The sequence below is a fragment of the Xenopus tropicalis genome, chromosome 6 (genome assembly GCF_000004195.4).
Source record: "Xenopus tropicalis strain Nigerian chromosome 6, UCB_Xtro_10.0, whole genome shotgun sequence".
In the NCBI taxonomy this organism is placed as follows: domain Eukaryota; kingdom Metazoa; phylum Chordata; class Amphibia; order Anura; family Pipidae; genus Xenopus; species Xenopus tropicalis.
Genome location: NC_030682.2, coordinates 10,267,951 through 10,280,739, shown reverse-complemented (window position 1 = coordinate 10,280,739; position 12,789 = coordinate 10,267,951). Strand labels below are relative to the sequence as shown.

Below are 12,789 nucleotides of genomic sequence, written 5' to 3'. Positions count from 1 at the left end.
GACCCCTTATCCGGAATACCCTTGGTCCCGAGCATTCTGGATAATGGGTCCTATACCTGTATTTATAAATCAGACACTCTTGCTTATTTTTAAGGCCCACTACTATTCAAAAACTGCACCCTGGTTGCTAAGGTAATTACACCCTAGCAACTATTTAACAGTTTAAAGCCTGGGTGCTATGGGAGGCATTATGTTAAGGAGGCTATACACTGGCAGATTTAAGCTGCAGATTCGGGTCCCTCAGACCGATTCAGCAGCTTATCTCCACATGTATGGGGACCTCCGATGGGTCTTTCCGACTGATATCTGGCCAAAAATTGACCAGATGTCAATTTGGCAGGATTCTTTTTCCTGTCGGATTGAAGACTGTTGTACAGCAATAGGACCCGCTTTCCAAAATGCTTGGGACCAAAGGTATTCTGGATAAGGGGTCTTTCCGTAATTTGGATGTCCATACCTTAAGTCTGCTAAAAAATCAATAAAATATTAATTGTTTTGCATCCAATAAGGATTATTTATATCTTAGTTGGGATCAAGTACAGGTACTGTTTTATTATTACAGAGAAAAGGGAATCATTTAACCATTAAATAAACCCAATAGGGCTGTTCTGCCCCCAATAAGGGGTAATTATATCTTAGTTGGGATCAAGTACAGGTACTGTTTTATTATTACAGAGAAAAGGGAATCATTTAACCATTAAATAAACCCAATAGGGCTGTTCTGCCCCCAATAAGGGGTAATTATATCTTAGTTGGAATCAAGTACAGGTACTGTTTTATTATTACAGAGAAAAGGGAATCATTTAACCATTAAATAAACCCAATAGGGCTGTTCTGCCCCAATAAGGGGTAATTATATGTTAGTTGGAATCAAGTACAGGTACTGTTTTATTATTACAGAGAAAAGGGAATCATTTAACCATTAAATAAACCCAATAGGGCTGTTCTGCCCCCAATAAGGGGTAATTATATCTTAGTTGGGATCAAGTACAGGTACTGTTTTATTATTACAGAGAAAAGGGAATCATTTAACCATGAAATAAACCCAACAGGGCTGTTCTGCCCCAATAAGGGGTAATTATTTGTTAGTTGGGATCAAGTACAGGTACTGTTTTATTATTACAGAGAAAAGGGAATCATTTAACCATTAAATAAACCCAATAGGGCTGTTCTGCCCCAATAAGGGGTAATTATATCTTAGTTGGGATCAAGTACAGGTACTGTTTTATTATTACAGAGAAAAGGGAATCATTTAACCATTAAATAAACCCAATAGGGCTGTTCTGCCCCCAATAAGGGGTAATTATATCTTAGTTGGGATCAAGTACAGGTACTGTTTTATTATTACAGAGAAAAGGGAATCATTTAACCATTAAATAAACCCAATACACTGGTCCTGTGGGTATTGGGCCGGCCCGCACATGACTAGTGGGCATATGGGGAGAAAGAGCCACTTGTTTGGCAACCTTGCCAAATGAGCAAATCTTATGGTGAATGGCCGTCTTAAGCATTGCCGTGCCTTTGCACAACTTATATCAGATGCTATTCACACTCTGCACATTCAGAGTGGATACAGACAGGATAGTAGCCTTACAAAGGGCAATCAGGAGCAGCTTTGCGTTCTACACAACAGCACTGTGAATGTCACAAAATCCATGTTTGTATCTGAGCAGCTTTCAAGTTATTTTCTTTAAAGCACGGATTTAATTTTCTTCACTATACTTTTTGCTATGTGAAGGGAGGTCCAGGCAAAGCAGGGGATGCTGGGAGCTGTAGTCCCACAAGAGCTGGAATGCCAAAGGCAGCTGGTCACTCATGGCTACGTACATAACAGCCACTTTCCATTTAAGGACGTATCAAGCCCATCTCCTGTCATTATCACGAGCCACAATTACAGGCTGGCTGGGGTTTGGAAAGGGAAACTCAAGGGCCCTTCTCGGAGCAAAGAAGAGAGGCCAAGCTACGTAACTGCTGCCTTCTGAGCCGTGGTTTCAATTACAGCATTCCAGGTAGGAATTATACGGCCAGACATGAGGGTGCGCATACCATGAACATGAAAAGGCTACAACTCCTTCCCTTCCTGCTCTCAGGCACGCACACCGGCCCGAGGTGCCCACGGATGTACCAACCTGCTCCCACCAACCAACCCGATCCCACCAACCAACCCGCTCCAGCTGAACTACCAGTCTGAGCATCCTCAGTCAGTATTATGACATGTTATTTCAAAACCCATCAATTAATAAAGCTTCTCCAGCAGAATCCTGCATTGTAATCTGTTTTTCCCATGGGGCTAGCCATATTCTTAATTCCCCATGGTGACCTGTGCTCTGATAAACTTCAGTCACACTTTACTGCTGTGCTGCAAGTTGGAGTGATATCCCCCCATCACCCCCAGCAGCCGATCAGCAGAACAATGGGAAGGGAGCAAGATAGCAGCTCCCAGTAGGTATCAGAATAGCACTCAATAGTAAGAAATCCAAGTCCGGCTTGGGACTCCTCCAGTTACATGGGAGTAGGAGAAACAATAAGTTAGCTGAAAGCAGTTCTAATGTGTAGCGCTGGCTGAAAGCTCAGACTCAGGCACACTTTACTGCTGCGCTGCAAGTTGGAGTGATATCCCCCCCTCCCCCCCAGCAGCCGATCAGCAGAACAATGGGAAGGGAGCAAGATAGCAGCTCCCAGTAGGTATCAGAATAGCACTCAATAGTAAGAAATCCAAGTCCGGCTTGGGACTCCTCCAGTTACATGGGAGTAGGAGAAACAATAGGTTAGCTGAAAGCAGTTCTAATGTGTAGCGCTGGCTGAAAGTTCACACTCAGGCACACTTTACTGCTGCGCTGCAAGTTGGAATGATATCCCCCCCCCCCCCCCCAGCAGCCGATCAGCAGAACAATGGGAAGGGAGCAAGATAGCAGCTCCCAGTAGGTATCAGAATAGCACTCAATAGTAAGAAATCCAAGTCCGGCTTGGGACTCCTCCAGTTACATGGGAGTAGGAGAAACAATAGGTTAGCTGAAAGCAGTTTTAATGTGTAGCGCTGGCTGAAAGCTCAGACTCAGGCACAATGCACTGAGATGGCGCCTACACACCAATATTACAGCTACAAATACATTTATTGGTTGAAGAATAAAAGGTTAAATGGCAGAGGGAATTATTTGCTGTGTAACAGTGTCATTTTTTACATTGAATCAACATTGAATCTAACATGGCAATATCCCCTTTATGGCCCCTTTATTGGGGCTCCCTATAGATCCTCTCAGGTCCCTTTCTGTGTTTCAAATGAGGGGTGGGCGTGTCTTACGGTCCCTGCCAGAAGCACAGTCGGAGGGGGAGAGCCAATCACAGCCCTGCACTCACACAGGCACAGACAGACTGCTTTCATTTAAGGAACAGATGAAACTGGATAGAGAGTTGTGCGAGTCTGGGTGCAGCCTGGGAGAATATTCTGCAGTGATGAATGGAATCCAGACCCGGATTGCTCACCAGAACATTTCTGTGCCACTGGTCTCTATTCAGATTGTATGGAGTCTTAAAGGGCCAACGTCCCTTTGTAGTTAAATTAGTGGAAATATTAATGGATCATGTTTCCCTCTTGCCCGATCTGCCATTGTTTCTCTTGCTGGCTGGGCACTGCCTTCCTTATCAAAACCCATAGCCCTCCTGTTGTGTTTAATCCTTTAACTTGTGGTGGCCAAACTTTTAGAGCTCCACACTTTGGTCAGGACATGCTTCACTCAAAACAAATAGAGGTATATATTGATTGGTGTATCCATCATTCCATCATAGTTCCGAGAACAAGCACAATTCAGCAGGAACAGCCCCCTAAGTTTGCTCATAGCCTGTACAGAGAGATACCATAAAACTATGGCACATAGGGATCCCCCTGTACTAAGCACAATTCAGCAGGAACAGCCCCCTAAGTTTGCTCATAGCCTGTACAGAGAGATACCATAAAACTATGGCACATAGGGATTCCCCTGTACTAAGCACAATTCAGCAGGAACAGCGCCTAAGTTTGCCCATAGCCTGCACAGAGAGATACCATAAAACTATGGCACATAGGGATTCCCCTGTACTAAGCACAATTCAGCAGGAACAGCCCCCTAAGTTTGCTCATAGCCTGTACAGAGAGATACCATAAAACTATGGCACATAGGGATTCCCCTGTACTAAGCACAATTCAGCAGGAACAGCCCCCTAAGTTTGCTCATAGCCTGTACAGAGAGATACCATAAAACTATGGCACATAGGGATTCCCCTGTACTAAGCACAATTCAGCAGGAACAGCCCCCTAAGTTTGCTCATAGCCTGTACAGAGAGATACCATAAAACTATGGCACATAGGGATTCCCCTGTACTAAGCACAATTCAGCAGGAACAGCCCCCTAAGTTTGCTCATAGCCTGTACAGAGAGATACCATAAAACTATGGCACATAGGGATTCCCCTGTACTAAGCACAATTCAGCAGGAACAGCCCCCTAAGTTTGCTCATAGCCTGTACAGAGAGATACCATAAAACTATGGCACATAGGAATTCCCCTGTACTAAGCACAATTCAGCAGGAACAGCCCCCTAAGTTTGCTCATAGCCTGTACAGAGAGATACCATAAAACTATGGCACATAGGGATTCCCCTGTACTAAGCACAATTCAGCAGGAACAGCCCCCTAAGTTTGCTCATAGCCTGTACAGAGAGATACCATAAAACTACGGCACATAGGGATTCCCCTGTACTAAGCACAATTCAGCAGGAACAGCCCCCTAAGTTTGCTCATAGCCTGTACAGAGAGATACCATAAAACTATGGCACATAGGAATTCCCCTGTACTAAGCACAATTCAGCAGGAACAGCCCCCTAAGTTTGCTCATAGCCTGTACAGAGAGATACCATAAAACTATGGCACATAGGGATTCCCCTGTACTAAGCACAATTCAGCAGGAACAGCCCCCTAAGTTTGCTCATAGCCTGTACAGAGAGATACCATAAAACTACGGCACATAGGGATTCAGCCGGGCAGTTTAGCGTATAGAGGCCCTCTGATCACATATTCTATCTGCCAATTAAGATCAATTTATATTTCTCTCTTATGTAATAATTCCTCTGTAGAGTAATGGTGAGTATATGTCCCTACTACTAACTTAAATACTGACCCACACATATGGCCCTACACAATCTTACCTTACTATACACACTGACCCACACATATGGCCCTACACAATCTTCCCTTACTATACACACTGACCCACACATATGGCCCTACACAATCTTCCCTTACTATACACACTGACCCACACATATGGCCCTACACAATCTTACCTTACTATACACACTGACCCACACATATGGCCCTACACAATCTTCCCTTACTATACACACTGACCCACACATATGGCCCTACACAATCTTACCTTACTATACACACTGACCCACACATATGGCCCTACACAATCTTACCTTACTATACACACTGACCCACACATATGGCCCTACACAATCTTACCTTACTATACACACTGACCCACACATATGGCCCTACACAATCTTACCTTACTATACACACTGACCCACACATATGGCCCTACACAATCTTACCTTACTATACACACTGACCCACACATATGGCCCTACACAATCTTCCCTTACTATACACACTGACCCACACATATGGCCCTACACAATCTTACCTTACTATACACACTGACCCACACATATGGCCCTACACAATCTTACCTTACTATACACACTGACCCACACATATGGCCCTACACAATCTTACCTTACTATACACACTGACCCACACATATGGCCCTACACAATCTTACCTTACTATACACACTGACCCACACATATGGCCCTACACAATCTTACCTTACTATACACACTGACCCACACATATGGCCCTACACAATCTTACCTTACTATACACACTGACCCACACATATGGCCCTACACAATCTTACCTTACTATACACACTGACCCACACATATGGCCCTACACAATCTTACCTTACTATACACACTGACCCACACATATGGCCCTACACAATCTTACCTTACTATACACACTGACCCACACATATGGCCCTACACAATCTTACCTTCCTATACACACTGCCACACATTTCCATACAGTTTCGACCTTTCCCATATACACTATCCCACAGCTGCCTCGCACCTTCCTAACTTACTATACACAACATTCCAAATTTCTCCAATATTTTCGTTTTTTAAAAAAGGGGTCCTGCTGCACCCCTCTTGCTTTTCCATGAAGACTGCTCTGAATTAAGACAACCCCGTAACCAAGAACAAAAGGCAGCCAAAACGTTGACTCTCATAAAGTAAATATTATTTGGGAGGGCGAGTGTATACAAGTCAGATCGAAACCACATGGCGGTCACGTTAGGCGAGGTCGCTTTGAACTGATTGTGCTTAAGCCCCTCGCTGGTCGCGAAGTATGTTCCTGCTCCCAAAAAATCCCATTTATAAGGAATATTTACCCTTTAGTGGTGCTTTTTGTCCAAATTGTGCCCTCAGTGAGCCTTGTTTATAGTGTATACATGGATATATATAAAGACATAGTTGTATTTAGTTTAACTACAGTTCCCAGAAGCCTCGCTGGGATCAGCCTGCCTAGAAATGGCGCAACACTAAATAGAATCCTAATTAATTGTGAAAGGGACCCCAGTGGGAGTGCGTTGCATTAACCAGACTTCGCCAGGAGTCAAACCAAAAGGCAGGACAGTTGCCCATGCCAATGTGAATCCCCCGGCATAACTACGACAAGAACATTATGTGTATAAAGACGACGAGAACCGAGCAGCGAAAGAAAAAAAAAAGAACAGGAATAGAAAAAGGGAAAAATAACACAAAAGAAACTTTCCCATGAAATTGCTGTATTTTCTTAGAGAACAGGATACACCTGCGAGGCTAGTGTTATCCCCAAACCGATGAGCCGAGCTTTCATTAATGGGTTAATGGAACCCCCTAGTGGCCGCTGGGCCGCACTGCAGGGGTTTTGGCTGAGGAAAGTAGGTAACAGGTGATCGCTGGCGTAGGGAAATACATCTGGCACAGCAATGAGACTAATCCAAATCCGCACCGCAGGAGATGGGCACCGAGTAAGACATATTTACACAGCGGCAAGGGAGGTCAGGCATGACTGAGTCATCTGCTCAAGCAAGAACATCTCAGAGGTAGCTGTAGCCACTGTAAAACTACATTTCCCAGCATCCCCTGCTGAAAAGAGACCCAGGTCAATATCCCTTGCACCCTGCATTCTACTGAACTCAAAGCTTGGATAGTCCAAACTTGGGAATCCGCGGCACAGCCCTGTAACGGCTTTTGGGGAGGGGGTTGCAATGAGCAAATAAGAATTTCAGGGCAATGAGAAATGTTTTACAGCTATTCGGTATATAATATTAATAGTATAGTGGCTCTAGCGTATGCCCAGGCGGTGGCGCTATTCTGCGGCCGGTCTGTTAGAAACGTGTGTTCCGCCGGCGATGGCGGAATATGGTACTGCAAGAGATTGACAACACAATAACTCCTGTAGGGGGCGCCAGTTAAATTTATATATACATATATGGTGAGCCATAGCCAATTTAAATTCAATTTAAACACACATCCATATACACCTATAAAGCTGTTGTTGAACTACAACTCCCCGCCATTGTTCCTGAGATAAACCATCCTAAAGGCAAAGGTAACCATCAATAATCTATTTCGCAAGAATTTGATCTGGAACTCAGTTTTCCTAAATCCAATTTCACGCCTACTATCTACGTAAATTATTATTATTAACATTTATTTATAAAGCGCCAACATATCCCGCAGCGCTGTACAATAAATGGGAATCTGACACTTCCACCCCTTAATGGGGGGATAAAAACAGTCTTAAAGATCCACCTTGGCTGTCGGGCTGGTCAGTACTCATGTTGGACCCTATAATAAGAATAATAAGCGAGCCAGGTATGTTTTACAATATTGTCAGCCTGGCGTTGACGCCACAATGGGCCAATGAAGTGACCTGCAAGTGAACAAGTGTCAGCCTTTTGCTTTTCTAGTTTAAGGTACAAGATACTATCACACAATTTTCATAAAACAATGCATGTATAGAGATGCCATATTGTTACCATATCAATTATATATGTAATTGTGGTCCTTAATACACATAACAGAAGTCCTAGGGTGAAGACACACCAGTAGCAGCAACTTTACGCGGCTACTAAAACAGACAATGCTGATTATTCGCTGATAACTGTCCCTACGTGTGTTTTAGCAGAGGCAATTCTCATTATTGTCTATGGCAGGGTTTAATAGCCGTGAAAAAGTAGCTGCTACTAAGTAGCTCAGTGTGTCTTCTCCCCAAAGACACACACACACATATAGATATACATTATTAGCAACAGATACTGCAAGCCAATTGGTATAATACTATACACAGCATAAATATAGACCGACTGATGGTAAGCTCTTTGGGGGAGAGGCTTCTGTTGCACTTTGTGGTTATGAAGCCCCTTACATGCTACTGCATAGTGTCTCCATAGGAATAAATACACATTTGTAGCCATGCAGCACAGACTTTATATTTATATAGAGCTGAGTTTAGGGGCAGAGAGACCCCCAGGCGGCGGGGCAAACACTCTCGCTCAGAGGAATAACCAATTACAGTGACTTGTCAGCGGGTTAATTGATAAAGTCAGCGCAGGGGGAAGGCAGGGGAGAGGGGCAGCGAGTAAATCCCAAATAAAAAGTGCAGCAGCGGCCGCTCAATCAACAAATAGAGAATCCAGGCAACAAACAGGCTCAGGATGGGATCAGTTACAATGTATTGGGAGAGACCTATAGGGAGCCAAGGGCACAGCCACTAAGCACACACAGCCAAGGGTGTCCAGCAACCCTTCAACTACAACTCCCAGCATTCCCAGCAGGCTCTGGTGTGTGCCAATGAACCAACTGAGCAGATATAAGCTCTTGTCGTGTCCCACTTCCATCAACTGGGAAGCAAAGCAAGGACCCACTCTACCCGCTCTGCCATCTCCAAAGGGCAAGTTAAACTATACAAATGCCATCATAACGGAAAGGGCCAATGCCCCAGACATCATCCGACCCCTAAAACCAACTTTTTATCTCCCCCTCCCCTTACACAACAGCCGCCTTTCCAATGCACTTGTCGCACGATCTAAAAAAAAAAAATCGTCATCAATATATCGTTCATCATCTTCTGCAAAAGACACGACTTTGGTCATTCAGCACCGAGAACCCAAAGAGCTAACAATCACAGAGGAGTCCAAATCAGCCAGTTCCGTGGCTGGGGGAGCGACTGCAGCAGCAGCAGCAGCAAGAAGTGGCGATTGAGACCTACCCGAAGTTAGCAGCCGCCGGCCCAAGGCAGTTGAGGACTACAAGTGCAAGTGATAGCCATCCCAGAACAAGGTGTCCATCCAGCATTTTGCTGCAGCTCCACGGCTGACCATTTCGTTGATGTTGGGTTAATGATGAGAGTGCGGCTGTGAGCGCTGCGCTTCTTATACTGCTGAGCGGCGGCTGTGAGGCGGAGCTGCCCGACTGTCGCACCGACTCCCCCCCAAACCCTCCCAAATCCAGCCCCTGCCCTCTGCTCTTTCCTCCTTTCTGCTCAGCGGCACTGCCCCGCTGCCTGCCCTCCTTACACACGCTTGTCTGGGGGGCTGGCATTGCCCACTCCGGGCTCTCAGGCTTGAAAGCGAAAGTGGGGAGAAATCAGCGGAAGGTGTAGGGGTCGGCGCCGCCTGCTCTATAGCTGCCCCCGTCTCCCAGCCTTATGGTCCCACACCAACTGCAACTTGCCATTAGTTTTCTCTATACCTTATACTGTATATTCCTGGGGTGGGTTTGTAGGGGGGGGTCCCTACTGTTTTTTCTCTGTGGGTAAAGGAGAAGTAATTTCGCTGCTTAATAGTGATGAGCGAATCTGTCCATCCCATTTCGCTTTGGCGAAAAATTCGCGAAACGGCGAAAATGTTGTGCACTGAAAAAAAATTGTTGCCCGCGGCTATTCTTTTGACGCCCGCGGCTATTCTTTTGACGCCCGCGACTATTCTTTTGTCGCCCGCGGCTATTCTTTTGTCGCCCGCGGCTATTCTTTTGTCGCCCGCGGCTATTCTTTTGTCGCCCGCGGCTATTCTTTTGTCGCCCGCGGCTATTCTTTTGTCGCCCGCGGCTATTCTTTTGTCGCCCGCGGCTATTCTTTTGACGCCCGTGACTATTCTTTTATCACCCGCGGCTATGCTTTTGTCACCCGCAGCTATTCTTTTGACGCCCGTGACTATTCTTTTGTCACCCACGGCTATTCTTTTGACGCCCGTTCTTGCTATTTTTTTGACGCGGGCGACAATTTTTGGACGTGCGGCGAATCTTTTCATCCGTTTCACGAAACAATCCACCAATGGCGAAACGCGGAAATTCGCCGCAAATCCATGCCTGGTGAAACATTTCGCCCATCACTAGTCGCTACTGTTCTCTGTGGGTAAAGGGGAAGTAACATGGCAGCTTAGTCCTCTAGAGCAGTGCTGTCCAATTTATTATATGTAGGGGGCCAATTATATCTCATACAGCATGTTCAAGGGCCAGATTAGATTAAAATTATGGGCAAACTACAGCTCACGGGCCACGTCTGGCCCCTTGGTCTGTTTAATCTGGCCGCTGACTCCGCATGTCTTATCAAGCGAGTCTTGGCGTCTGGGGACTGACGAGCGGAAACGGCATAACACTGGCCCGGCCCAGCCCATCAGTAAGTCAATGTGAGCCAAAAAGTTTGCCCACCCCTGCAGTAAAGTCTATGGAGCCTTTGAGCAGTCTGGGGGCCATAAAAATCCAATGCAGGGCCACATAAGGCCCACGGGCCAGGGCCGGAACTAGGGGTAGGCAGAAGAAGCAGCTGCCTAGGGCGCAACGATTGGGGGGCGCCAGGCAGGAGTCTCTCCTTCCTACCCCTAGTCTGCACTCTTTTGTCATTGCCCCTGCCGCTTGTCATTAGCAGTTGGGACAATGACCCATGACACAGGGGCGAGGTGGCCAACCAGGTTGCCTAGGGTGCCCAGTCGGCTTGGCCCACCCCTGCCATGGACCTCCACTTGGTCAGCCCTGTTCTAGAGTAGTGATGGGCGAAATGTTTCGGCAGGCGCGGAAAATTCGCTGCACGGGCAAAAATTGTCGCGGGCGTAAAAAAAGAATTGTCACGGGCGTCAAAATAATAGCCGCGCGACTAAATAATCGCCGCTGGCGACGAAACAATAGCCGCGCGACAAAATAATTGCCGCTGGCAATGAAACAATAGCCGTGCGACAAAATAATAGCCGTGGGCAACGAAACAATAGCCGCACGACGAAATAATAGCCGCGGGCGACGAAACAATAGCCGCGCGACAAAATAATAGCCGCGGGCGACAAAACAATAGCCGCGCGACAAAATAATAGCCGCGGGCGACGAAACAATAGCCGCGCGACAAAATAATAGCGACAATTTTTTTTTGTCGCACAACATTTTCGCCGTTTCGCGAATTTTTCGCCGTTTCACGGATCTTTTGAAAGATTTGCGAATTTTTTGGCTAAGCGAAATGGAACAGATTCGCTCATCACTATTCTAGAGTAACTGACAGTATGGGAACGCACACAGAAAGAGCAGGTTAAAGGGGTGGCTCACCTTTAAGTTAACTTTTACTATGCTACACACTGGCCTATTCTAAGCTACTTTTCAATTGGTCTTTTTTTTTTTGGGCAGGCCTACACGGGCCGACAAGCTGCCTTAACTCTTTGCAACTTTCAAATTACGGTCACTGACCCCAATTGCCAAAAACTGTTGCTCTGCGAGGCTATAGATTTATTGTTACTGTTTATAACTTGTTTTTCTATTCAGGGCAAAGACACACGGGGCAGCTTTTTAAAAAGTTGCCACGACTAATCTTCGCATTGAAAAGTTGCAAGCATTTAGTCGCGGCGACTTCTATTATATCCTTTGAAAGTTGCGATTAGTCGCTGTGACGGACTTAGTTAAAAGTTGCGTCGACTAATTGCTACGTGTGTCTTTGCCCTCAGGCAGGTCCTATCCATATACCAGCCTCTCATTTAAACTGCTCCCTGGTTGCAAAGGTAATTTGGATACTAGCAACCAGATAGTTGCTGAACAAAAGGTAAAATAACTAAAAAAATAAAAAATGAAGACCAATTGCAAAAGGGGAACAACCCCTTTAAATGGGGACTTGTACCCAGAATTTACATCTAATATGCAACAGCAATGTAAATTATATCCATCTCTCCCTACTATGTATGTATGTATATCTTTATTTATAAAGCGCTACTTATGTACCCAGCGCCGTATAGTAGAATACATTAATACAAACAGGGGGTTATTAAGATAATAATAGATAAATACAAAGTATAACAATAAATACAAGATTAATACAGTTGCAACAAGTTAAGAGTCAAAGACACAAGAGGATGGAGGTTCCTGCCCCGTAGAGCTTACAATCTATACCTGCTATCCCACAGCCCCAGTCCCTTTCATGAGGCTCCCACAGCCCCAGTCCCTTCCCAGAGGCTATTATCCCCCCACTGCTACTATAGGCACCATCTCTCCCTACTATACCTGCTATCCCACAGCCCCAGTCCCTTCCCAGAGGCTATTATCCCCCCACTGCTACTATAGGCACCATCTCTCCCTACTATACCTGCTATCCCACAGCCCCAGTCCCTTCCCAGAGGCTATTATCCCCCCACTGCTACTATAGGCACCATCTCTCCCTACTATAC

General features: G+C 45.7%; 1 protein-coding gene across 2 annotated transcripts in view; it reads right to left on the bottom strand.

Annotated features, from left to right (window-relative positions):
* Positions 1 to 9,525, bottom strand: part of wnt9a (wingless-type MMTV integration site family member 9A) — a 90,382-nt gene extending 80,857 nt beyond the window's left edge. Inside the window, exon 1 of one of the 2 annotated variants that reach the window (XM_031904199.1) lies at positions 9,366 to 9,525. In XM_031904199.1, the coding sequence (XP_031760059.1) occupies positions 9,366 to 9,451 (86 nt within the window). In that variant the 5' untranslated portion in view covers positions 9,452 to 9,525. The remainder of the gene's footprint in view (positions 1 to 9,365) is intronic. The other variant, XM_031904200.1, reaches the window with a different exon arrangement.
* Between the last annotated feature and the right edge of the window lie 3,264 nt (positions 9,526 to 12,789).